Here is a 12,774-nt window from a genome sequence, read left to right on the forward strand (position 1 = left end):
CAAATTTCTGACATCAGAAATACTCAAATAAATGCAGAGTACAGTGATAATGTGTTTGTACAAAAGATATTTACTTCAGTTAATACACCTATGGTGGTAATGAGGAATAATAATAATAATAATAATGAATTTCAAACAGTGATATTGCTTTTTTCATTTTGGATTAGAACAGCGCTGGGAACAGAATACAAGACTACATGATGATACACAAAGGAAAAACCAACCGAACTAAATACATATCAAGAGAACAAAGTGGAAGAGTCTTTATTCAGGTAAAATGGAGGATTCAGCTCCATCTTGTGGTTCAAAACCATGACACATAGAAAAATAAACCATACAACTGTCGTTAGCAGGTGTAAGAGGGAAAGTGTCACCAACAAACTAATGGACAAAAGGACTGTGCTAAACCGAGGTTCTACCTGAGCTTTGAGAGACCTAAGGAGAATCTATAGGATACCAGCTTGTGTTGGGAGCTGCCTGTCATATTTCATTACAAGGCTTCATATTACCCATATTACAGCATACAGAGCAACAACAGAGAGAAGAGAAAGAGAGAGAGGGAGAGAGAGAGAGAGAGATCTGAATGTCATGATCAAGACATCCCATTTCCATAGATTGTTGGTCGAAATGAATCATGATAACTTGGTTAAATTGTTGCTCTCGCTGAGACAGATGTATAATCGTCGTGCTCGCCTCACATGTAACACAATTACACAACTTTAAAAACAAAGAGAGAGAGAGAGAGAAAATCTCCATCTGGGATACAATGAAACAAACTGTGGCTGTTCAGAACATACTGTCTCAGGTGAAGAAAGAACATACTGTCTCAGGAAGTGATGTAAGTGTGAGGGAATAAACGAGGTAACAATTATGACATCACTAGCGAACTAAGCTACGGACGAATATCTACATTAATGCTACTCGTGACTACCAATGTAATATCAATAATGATGATCTTTTTTTGTTGCTTTGTTTTTCTTTTTTTCTTTTTTTGTCTTTTTTTTATTAAGAAATCATATAAACGTGCTGTCTGTGCAGTCATATGTTGATGTGTTTAGTCATCTGCAATACTTTCCATAGAAAAATATTTGCAAAAAGCAGAGAAAAAGTGCTGGACATCTGCATTGAGAATCGTCTGGAAACTCGTTGTTTCTAAGTGTTATTCTAAGTGTTTCATGCCATGATATCAACAGTACGGTTACGTTTCAGTCAGTGAGAACGTGGCAGACATATAAAAGCGTCCTTATAATGTAGACCAGATTTGAATGAGTGTTTTTTCTTCTTCTTCTTCTTTGTGTTCAATTGAAATCACATGTTTATGATCAGAAAAGAGTTTTTACAAGTTGATTTGTCTGTTTTGACAATTTGGTCCACACTACAGTATATATTCTACAAATCATTTCAAGAGTTTCCACATGCCAAATCCATCTGTGAACTTCCTCCAGCGCGGGGGAAACTTACCGTTAAAATACAATAACATAAGTCAAAAACATCTAATGAATGCCTAGAAATGATTAAAACGACATTTGGGACAAATAAATGTGGCGTTAACCGATTGAAATTGCCATTGTAAAAACTTTGGTTTTTTTATATAACCAAGCCTGAATCCTGGGACAGCTGTTTTCTCTCAGATAAAACAATACAGACACCCTTAAAAGTACAGAATATTATGACCTGAGACTAGATGAGACCTTACCTTATTATTATTAAACTTGCTGGCGAAAATTGCTAAAACGTGGTATGATCTGACACACGATATTTCCAATCACTTACTTGGAATGAAGACGACGCGATTATAGTAGTGAACAGTTTTCAGTGAAGGCACTCCAATGTTAGACGTGGAGAGAAAGTTCGAGAAACAGTCACGGGCTTCGACGTATTCGTATATTCTGATAAAAACATTGGTTCATGAAGTATCTCTCTGTGCTTTCGTTAGGTCTTAAAGAGACAAATTTGATTTGAATCATTCATTGGCACACATAAAAAAGGCCAAAGGTAGTTTTAAGCCGACGTTGTTCTTCAAGATTCATCGGCGTCAATTTTAACGCAACCGAACGACATCAAGTGAATTTCATTCCTACTTAAAAAACAAACAAACAAACTAAAAAAAAGACCAATTCCTCAAGGTGCAGCTCAAAGCGACAGCTAATTTCAGTGACGGTAACTACCAGTTGTTCACTGGCTCAATGTAGCAACTAAGCTTGATTGCGACAATAAACGTAATCTCAGAACGTTCGCAGGTTAATTAATTACCTGAAAACCTAATTCAAGAGCATCAATCGGTTTGCCTTTGTAGAGTGAATACAGCCAAATGCAATTCATCTTGAATTGTCATCTTTAAAAATTGTTAAAACATCTAAAATGCGTACTAATTAAAATCATTAATGCAATACATAGAATTCTGCTTCCTTTGTCAATGTAGTAACTGTTCATCCAGCTCACTAACAGAGTAAAATATATGAAAAAAAAAAAAAAAATGATAATCTTCAGAATTAATCAATAGACATGTATCAAAAGTACATCATTTAAATGTAATCCAATACTGCCGGCAGTCTATTAGTCTAAAAATATGTAACCTGACCTTTTATAGTCCCTTCCATTACAAAAAAAAAAAAAAAAAAAAAAAAAACACGTATAACAATATAAGACATCAATATGTAAAAGACAGCATCTATAAATAAGCAAACCACACCAACAAACAAAACAAAACAAAAAAAAAATATCTACCATTAGTTTATGCGTGTAAATAAAAAGAACTTAAATGTACTATGTGATATGCTGCAGGACTGCTAAATAGCTTAGGGACGTGAGGAGGTGTTTGCTTCCACGGCCTGTGGCGAGTAGTAGTAGTAATATACAAATATAGATCGCTCTTCTCAACAATCACACACACACACAAACACACTCACACTCAAGGTTCGCACACAGACGAGCGCGTGGCACCACCGATCTGTGCTTTCGTTCACAAAATCAACTGCATACAATGACACAAGGGCCGGAGGTGAAAAGTGAGCAGGTTTTAAAAGGTGTTTCAGGAGAGAAAGAACGTTTCTACAGAGGTGCAAAGTCCTCGCCGCGTCCTCTGACGCGCTTGTGTAGCGATTCACCTCAGGTTGCTAAAGATAAAAGAGCTTTTCATTCACAATCTACATATTTTCCTCTTTTTTTATGTGTTAAACCAGAAATGTGGATGAAGATGTGTCCGAGTCCTCCGTCATTTACAGTATGAAAAAACAAAAGTCCATTTCGCAAGGTGTTTTTCCAGTTGTCTCGGAGGACAGATGCGTGCCTTGAACATGTTGCGGACGCCATGAAAAGCTCGTATACGGTCATGTGAACAGCGAATGGAGAAGCTGGTGAAAAACCTGAAGTTTGCACGAGAGCGAGCGGTTAGGAGGGTTTCCCCGCATACTCAGCGTCCGGTACCCTGGTGCTGAGGACCAGCCCATACAGTGCGTGGCCCACGGCCACACCATAGAATTAGAATTTATAACACCATAGATATTGGATTAGAATTGTAATTCTATGGGCTCAAACCGCCCAACTTGGTTAGAGGTCTCTGATGTATGGTTCTATTATAAGAGGATAAAAATCAGGCTTGTTCATTCTCTTTAAAAAATATCTTGTCAGGAATATTTACTCAAAGTACTGTACAAATCCTTTTTTTTCTTCACTATCTGTCTTTGTTTTGGCCTAAAATGATGTTTATTATTAAACAAGACCTCCGCGAGCTTCAAAACGCAAGTCGCTGAGGCGATTAAAGCTATGGAAAAGAAATAAAATAAACGAGCGCTACCCTTACAAGAGACCTAAATAACGATAAAAATTGACACTTAGCTATCAAGTTACGAAATTTCTCCCGTCTCCCATTTGCGTCGACCTTACAACAACAGTATGAATTTTTGCGTGATACGTGGATTCTTATTTACGACGATTATTTTTCGTTCGCGTGATTTTTTTTTTATTCTCTTTTAGGCCGTTGGCGTGTAAAAACCAAAAGGAGTGCTGTTTAGAGTCAACTGACTGTGCAATCTCTCGGTGGCAACTTAATTGCTATAAAAAGGATTTTCTTCTCGCATCGGAGAAGCTTCCGAACTGTGAAAATAATGCGGGTTCCATTACGCTGGAATCCATTGCGTACTAGAGTTGCATAGCCATTGGATGGCCTCCTCTGGGGTAGGGAGGGAGAGGCAGGTGGGACGGTGCACCCGTGTTCCTTCAGCCAACACTTGCTTTTAAATGCTTGACTTTTGGTTTGAAACCGGTTCGAACTAGTCTCTGCTGACGGCCGAAGCGTACATGATACAAAAGAGGAAACTCCCAAGAGTCTTGAGAACTGATAAATTATTGTAACAGTTATTCAGCTTGTTGGTGAGAACGTCTCTATTAGAAATAGAGACAGTGTGATATCATAGTGTGTATTTGTTTTTTTGTGACTGTCGCCAGTCTTGAGAATATTTCGTGGGGAACGCTCCCTCTCCTGTGCTTTTCAGTTTTGTGTCTTCACCATAAGCCATGGTGTCACAGCCCTGTGGCCAGCAGGGCCGTTAAGTGCTTCACAAAATAAACAGACTAAAAACTCGTTTCCTTTTCTTGTTCTTGTCTCTGATAGCCCACTTCTAAATAGCGATTTGAAAACCCTTGGGTTAACCGGTGGTGTGTGTGCACCAGGCTTGGCCAGGTTAGCTCAGTGAGGGACAAAGTGAGAATAAAACGACAACACGGCGGTGGCTCAGAACTCCCATTCGTGAGGCTCGTCGCGGTTCGCTGCTTTCTCCAGCCTGTGGATGATGTTGTTGAGGTTGGCTGCTTTCTTCTTGCGCAGACTGCTGTCCTTTGGGTTTCGGCAGGGGGTTGCGGCGGCAGTGGCAACGGATACGGTCTCAGGAATGCCGAACAGGCTATCTATGATACCTCCTCGCGGCCTGCTGGTGCCCGAGGCGCTGGGGAACTCGCCCTCGCCCTCTTCGTCTCTGTGGCTGAGGCCGGGGCTCTCCAGGAGGCCCTTGCGCTCCTCGGAGCCGCTCGGTCGGCCCTCCGCTGTGCTGTCGGACTCGGTGCCGTCACAGCTGTTGTCTCCCTCACCCCCAGACTTCCCGGCCCGCGCAGAGGGGGACCCGCCTTCTCCGGCCGCTGCCTGTATCTCTTCGATAAAGAGCTCTCGCCGGATACGGGACCTGCGAGAACAACAACAATACTCATAAAAACAGGAATACAGGCAAGTGATAACTATAAAGTTTTAATAATCGTTCTAATTCTATGAGAATAGGGAAGTCCACACTACAAGTATAACGATAACGACACAGAAGAACGATGTCATTGGAATCACTTTCAGAAGATTTTTTGCAGAAGAGTAACTTCTGACTCGACGCAAGACGTAATGACGAACGCGGAAGCGCAGAAGATAGAGCAAAACTAATTAGAAGTCTAAAACAAGAGATTTTAAAGAGAAATGTCGGAGGAATTCGATATAAGTGATGAGGAGCACGAGTTTGTTGAATTTGTTTAAACCTCGAGAGGCGTCTAAACTTACGATACTCCTGCATCCTATGTCATACATCACCTCAGTTGTTACTCTTGTGGTGCAAGTCGACTTGCGCAGTATGCGTACGGTTGTCTGCTGGAAGCTAGTTATTTTAGTTTACAAAGTTTTAAATATGGATATTTTTCTTACAAAAACCCATCGCTTCACTTCAGAAGGCCTTTATTAACCCCCTAAAGTCGTATGGATTATTTTTACGATGGATGGATGCATTTTTTTGGGCTTCAAAATCTGGCCCCCCATTTACTACCATTATAAAGCTTGGAAGAGCCAGGATATTTTTTAAATAAATCTCCAATTGTGTTCATCTGAAAGAAGATAGTCATATACACCTAGGATGTCTTGAGGGTGGGTAAATCATGGGATAATTTTCATTTTGGGGTGAACTATCCCTTTAAGGGTTGAAGTGCCATGATACCTGTAGTTGTGGAACCAGTTGATGACCGTGCTGGTTTTGAGGTTAAGCTGGCTCGCTAACTCCTCGATGGTTTTAGGGGAGGGGTAAGGCTTCTGCTGGTAGGCTCTCTTCAGAGCTTCCTTCTCTTCTGGAGCCAGAACCACGCGGGGTTTCTTCAGCTGGGGCTGCTGCTGCTGCTGATGCTGCTGGGAGAGGTGTTGGGGGCTGGCGCACTGAGTGAGGTCACTTCCTGACAGACCACTGTCCAGCGAATGACTCTCACCAATGGAGCTGTGGCGCCTCTTCATGTAGGCTGGAAAACACATATGGAGAACAGCTGTAAATACAATCAGAAAATACATATAAGCAAAGTATTTCACATGATTCCTTGAACAGGAAATATTCAAGATTGGCTCATATTGATTGGTAAATAATTTTAAAATGGATGGGGGCAATGTGTCCCCCTCAGTGTCTATGGTGGTTACAGTGTCTTAGATGCTGTAGATTAAATTACAGTTAATACAATGCTTGATTGCTGTATTTCTCTCTAGTCAGTAGGGGGCAGTCTCTGATTACAAATATTATTATTGCATCATGAGGTCTTTGTAAATTTGACTCAAGACATTTGATTCCACCATTATTCCACCAGCATTGCAAAAATAACTAAATATAAATAAATTCATAAAAACTCAAACAAAAGGTAGATTCAACAGGGCTTAACGATAAAGAGAACTTGATGATTTGAGTTGAACTGTGCTTTCATAAATTATTGTTATTTTTTGTACATGTTGATTTGTACATGAAGTAATATGGTCTAACTGGCCAACTTAGTTAAAGTAGAGTAATGTTTTTGCATTATGTATATTAAAAGTAATTTTTTTTTTATAGCTGTCACAAAGTTAGACAGTAAGTGTAAAATTTTCAGCTACTGTATTATTGAGAATTAAAAAAATGTTTTTGTATGTTACATTAATTTGATCAAAAGTGACAGTAAAGACATTTATAATGTTACAAAAAATTCCTATTTAAATAAATGCTATTCTTTTGAACTTTCTATTCATAAAAGAATCCTAAAAAATGTATCACAACCATTTTCAACCTTGATAAATATATGAAATGTTTCTTGATCAGCAAATCAGCATATTAGAATGATTTCTGAAGGATCATGTGACACTGAAGACTGGAGTAATGATGCTGAAAATTCATCTTTGCCACCACAGGAATAAATTACATTTTAAAAAATAAACAGTTATTTTAAATTTTAATAGTATTTCACAATATCACAGTTTAATAAAAAAAAATGTTAGTGCCAGTAAAAATGTTTGCCAGGCAAGTACAAATCTGAATACTGGGCCAACTATAGGCCAGCAGAAAAAAAAAAATCCTTGTTGAGCCCTGTTCATGATAAGCAAATATTCTCAAAACACCAATCATTCTTTCTCCTTCTAACAATTTATAGCTTAATAAGAACAATTTACAGTAACAATAGCACTGAACAACCAGTATGTCTTTCAATCAATTTTTTTAAACGAACACAAACAGACAGGAAGCACATTAATATCCCTGTTCTGATTAAAAAAGCACAGTACAGCTTAACTACACAGCTGTGTGTGAAATTTGTCATTTCCTCTGCGTTTCAGTGTCTGTTGAAGAGGAGCCTTTGGCAACAGCAATAGTAAAAGATTCCGCTGGTGGCTAAAACTCTCAGAACAAGGGCCAAGCAAGGCTAATTTGCTTTGTGCCTCTAGCCAGCGTCGAGGTCAAATTCATACTCTTTTCTGAAAAGCCAGAGCAAAAGACAGCGAGGTGGAGAGAGACAAAAACAGACAGAAAGAGCATGACAGCAAAGCTGTTGCTTTCTGTCCCTGGCAAGCACACAGTGGGCTTTAGGGGTAAATGGTGGAGCCAGTTTCACTCTAATGAGGAGGTCCCCCCGAGTTTCGCCCACTCCGCGCACACGAACCGCAAAGCCTGACTCATAACAAAACCATCATCGTCATCGTCACCCAGGGAGCACCAGTAATGTCACTTTTAGCCCGAGAGGAGTGTTAAACAGGCCTAATGACTCCAGGAATGTTCACTTGGCCTGCTGCAAGCTCGCAGGCGTACGGGCCCGGCGCTGGGTGCAGTGGACTTTAAGTAAGCCAGCCCCACAGAGCCGTCAGCCTGTCACAGCCGATCACGGAACTGACATCTCCCACCCTCATCAATCCAGACAGCAGAGCGGCGAGCGGCCTCACAGAGCATGTGCGGCCCATTCGGCAGCCAGAGGACACATCTGGGCTATTAAAGAGGGAAAAAAAGAGCAATCAAACAGCCCATCAGGCCTCCCTCTGCCTGACCGGCTCATCTCCGGCATCTCGCGCATCTCTTCATATTAAAGTGAGGCGCGCTGACGAGAGGCAGCTTAAAGATTGTTTTCTGCAACTCCTGCGCCTGCTGGAATCAATACTGGATAAACACAAGCGCACGGTTGGCGATAATTAGCAGGTGCTGAATGTAAATATGGACACAGGACCAAGGGACTGATGTTCTATAACGGTTCTGCAGAAAAATACACAGACGTAGGGCTTTTTTTGTGTTATTGGAAAGATGTGAGACAGAACAAGTCTTTATTTACGAGTATTACTCGTAGCTTCAAACATGTAACATGTTACAAATGTAACAAACTTTGGTTACACTTTATTTTATTTTAAGGTGTCTTTGTTACACTGTAATTATATATTTAAGTACTGAGTAATATTAAGTAACTACATGTACTTGCTATAGGGTTAGGATTAGGGTTAGTTGAATGTAATTATGCATAATTTATAGTTATTACTATAGTAAATACATGTAACATATGTAACAATGACACTGTAAAATAAAGTGTTACCGTATAGTGTTACGAAAGATAGATTAAATGCTGTTCTTTTCAACTTTCCATTCATATACTATTAAAATGTTATCACAGTTTCCACAATAATATTAACCAGCACAACAGTTTTTAACATTAATAATAATATGAAATGTTTCTTGAGCAGCAAATCAGCATATCAGAGTGATTTCTGAAGGATCATGTGACATTGAAGACTGGAGTAATGATGCTGAAAATTCAGCTTAAATGCAGCCTTGGTAAGCATAAGAGACTTCTTTAAAAAACTTTAATTCACTATAAGAAGCTGTAACGGCCAGAAGCAATTTGAAAATAATACATCAATCATTTTACATATCACATTTGGAAAAAAATAGCATTATTTGAGATATTAAAGTGGCTGAAGTAAAAAAAACGAAAAAAAAAAATACTTGTTAATTATAACAAGCGTCGATTTTGCATGAACTTTCACGTCAATGTAGTCAGATTGAGCTGTTCTTTTAAAAATGAAATGTGGTGAGGACATTATCCTGCACCCTGGCTACAGACGTTAGTGGTTCCAGGTTCAAGACCAGCATGTTTAAGGAGTGAAGCCATTATTTTTGTCCCTGAGCTGCCTTTTCTTCATATAGAACAGGCCCAGATTGGGCACCAGAACATTAGTTAGTGAAAAAATGAGCACGAGCCGAACTTGACCCAAGTGAGAATTATAGATCAAGCAATCTGCTGCACCACAGCTCCAACGTCAAGCAATAAAACAAGAAAAAATAAATAAAATTCCACACCAGACAGAAGTCTTTCAAATGTCCTGAAAAGACCTGCCAACTAAACCGACACTGAACAAACTGTGAAGCACTTTAATAAACACTGAAATAAAAACATTCTGAAACAACACAGTCAAATGCAAATAGGTCTTTGTTGGTGTGCATCCAGACAGTGGCAGATGCCTTTAGAGGAGAGAGATTACCTTTCTTTTCCATCCGTTTCATGTCCATGAGTTTCTCCACGTTGCGCGGGTCGCTCAGCCACAGCTGCATGCGTACAAACGGCTCTCGACCCTTCAGGCTGAGCTTGTGCCAGGGCTTGGGCCGGGCCAGCAGATCAGACACAGAGCCCTGCGTCAAACCCAGAATGCTCTCTCCAAACAGACGCTGGCCTGTGGAGTAAACACAAACAATCATATTCGTCAAGAAACCTTCATGTAAATGTGTTCCAATAAGGTTGGACAACCTGAAAGTGTCCAAATACATGTCTTAACATGTATAAACAACATATTGTTTTATCATTAACAAACCTATTTAATTTTGTGAAAGTATTTTTTGCTATATTTCTCAGAAAAAAATGCCACTTGGTTTGATATTTTGTTATATTATGCAAGACATTCACACAGTTTAACTTGAGTGTCTAAATGCGTTTTAAGGCCACTGTGAATACATTATTTATTCTGGGCCAATATTATTATTAAAAAACCATAAAATGTATTTAAGAACATGCTTTTATTGTACTGTAGCATCAAAGTTTGATCAAACAAACCCTGCTGATTTCGCTTTTAACCTCCACCTTTAAGACAAGTTGCTTTCAAACAGTTTTCAACGTCCGTTTAAGCTTTCAACGATTTTTTTCAGTCGAAATAAAAGGCACCTGAATCCTCTCGACAATAACTGCGATCCGTCTATGTTCAAAAAGGAAATGTTCCCCAGAGTAAAACAAAAGCCTGAGATCCCAGAAGATTACTTCTCTCTCTCCCCGCAGACTCGTATCAACACAGCTGTCTTTACATTTTGCACTTTATACAGGTCAATACCACTACAGAGCACAACAAATCTTTGTTGCTCCCGAGACAAAAATCACGTCGGGAAATGAGAATCTGCGAGATGAAAGAGACTGTCACAGTATCACGCTGAGGTATCGTCTGTGCGATATATCCGTACTTTCCTTTGTTATATTGTGTGTGTGATCACATGACGATAAAAGAAGAAAGTGTGAACACAAAGTTCACAAAGACAAAGTACTGGTGTTTTCGGTCAATTCTCTTTTGAACATGAGGACAATGGTTTATGCGAGTTAAAACAAACGTTGAAGGAGAAAGTAGCTGTGTCCAGTGTGACATTCTCGTTCGACCTCTCATTAATTATGGCAGGGACAGTCGGAGTGGACGGCCATTAAGAGCTAAAGCAGGGCCAACCTGTCCTCCACCTGTCCTCTCATGTGGAGAGACATTATTACATGTATCGTCTCTCTAGGACAAAAACATGATGTATTGTATCTATTCAACACATACAAACCGGGTATGCTGAGTGCTTCAGACAGATCTAAATCATGGACGACAAATAAGAAACACCACGGCAGGAGTCGATTTAAATGTATGCCAAATTTCCTACCTTATTTGTAAATGAAAACCACCAATTACAGCTTCAACGTAAGTTACAATACGTAACATACTACCTATTAGAGTGTGTTGGTTCTGGAAGTATAATATATTAAATATAAGTATTATAAATAGTATTATAATATAATAAATATAAAATGAAAGTAGCCTATCATAAATACAATATATCTAAAATATGATTAACTATAGTAAATATGAGTATAATAAATAAAAATATAATATTCAGTTACACTATTTTATGGTGACGTAGTTACATTGTACTTACTCAAATAAGTACTGAGTAATATCAATTAACTACATGTACTTACTACAGAGTTACGGTTAGGATTAGGGTTTGGTTTGGGGTTAGTTACTTGTATTTATGCATAATTTACTGTTGTTACTATAGTAATTACACGTAGTAACATGTAACTAAAATAAAGTGTTATCAAGTATTCTTGAAAAAATAAGTTGAAATAATGCAAATTGATTAATTTAAATGCATATACTATCGATTAACAACCTTGGATAGTTACAGTAAGTTAATGGTTTATAAGTTTTCATAAACAATAAATTTCCATGGAGAAAATGACATACTATTAAAATAGCTTCTGTTATTTTTCCTTTTGATTTAGTCTAGTTAGTTTTGTTTCAAATACAATGTGATTTTCGGTGATCGAGAACTAAGAAACAGCCAACTTTTCCATTTGGGCAAGCAATTCGCAGACAGCTTTCTTTGCACATTAAATCCCACATATGAGAATGCGGAACAATGATGACGATGCATAAAGGGTTAGTTCACCCAAAAAGGAAAATTCTGTATACATTTCTTTGTTCTTCTGAACACAAAGGAAGATATTTAGAAGAATGTTTATAACCAAGCAGATCTCGCCCCCCATTGACTACTACAGTAGGGGGAAAAATACTATGGTAGTCAATGGGGGGCGAGATTTGCTTGGTTACAAACATTCTTCCAAATGTCTTCCTTTGTGCATAGCAGAACAAAGAAATTTAACTTGAGGTGGAGTAAATGATGACAGAATTTTTATTTTTGGGTGAACTAACCCTTAACAACAGAGCATAGGTGCCAAAGCTGTTGTGGATCTGCTTAATTTAGTTTTATAGAGAATACTATCAGCATTTGCAAGAAAGCTCAACAAAGGTTGTATTTGATCAGGAGGTTAAATCACTTTGGTGCGAGTAAGAACTTAATTCTATAAAAATTTTGTTAAAAGTACTTTAACATTTAACATGACCTAGTGGTATGGTAATTTGAGTGCCAAAAACAGTGTCAAGCTGTCCAAGATTAAAAATGAAGCCAGTAAGATACTTGGCAAGACACAGAGACATCTGAATGATCTATACACATGTAAAATGAAACAAAAGGCTTTAGTGATAGTAGGGGATGTGTCTCACCCTCTTCATGGTGAGTTTCACCTGTTGCCATCAGGGAGAAGTTATAGGCAACCACATGTAATGAAGAAAGTTTATCAGTTATCCTTAGTGCCCAATGCTGTTAAAATTTTAAATGCAAGTGATGGTTGTTGTTTTTTTTAGTACTGACTTGTATGTTTTTATGTATACTTATATATTGTTTGTGATGTCTTGTATGG

General features: G+C 38.6%; 1 protein-coding gene across 12 annotated transcripts in view; it reads right to left on the reverse strand.

Moving 5' to 3' along the window:
• Positions 1-50: 50 nt before the first annotated feature.
• cux1a (cut-like homeobox 1a) overlaps positions 51-12,774 on the reverse strand; it is a 131,393-nt gene continuing 118,669 nt past the window's right edge. For 7 of the 12 annotated variants that reach the window (XM_051907852.1, XM_051907857.1, XM_051907854.1 and 4 more), the window contains 4 exons: positions 12,578-12,598; positions 9,761-9,949; positions 5,961-6,276; positions 51-5,177 (listed from right to left, as the gene is read on the reverse strand). In XM_051907852.1, the coding sequence (XP_051763812.1) occupies positions 4,733-5,177; positions 5,961-6,276; positions 9,761-9,949; positions 12,578-12,598 (971 nt within the window). In that variant the 3' untranslated portion in view covers positions 51-4,732. The remainder of the gene's footprint in view (positions 5,178-5,960; positions 6,277-9,760; positions 9,950-12,577; positions 12,599-12,774) is intronic. The other 5 variants (XM_051907853.1, XM_051907861.1, XM_051907860.1 and 2 more) reach the window with 3 other exon arrangements.

The sequence above is a fragment of the Ctenopharyngodon idella genome, chromosome 10 (genome assembly GCF_019924925.1).
Source record: "Ctenopharyngodon idella isolate HZGC_01 chromosome 10, HZGC01, whole genome shotgun sequence".
In the NCBI taxonomy this organism is placed as follows: domain Eukaryota; kingdom Metazoa; phylum Chordata; class Actinopteri; order Cypriniformes; family Xenocyprididae; genus Ctenopharyngodon; species Ctenopharyngodon idella.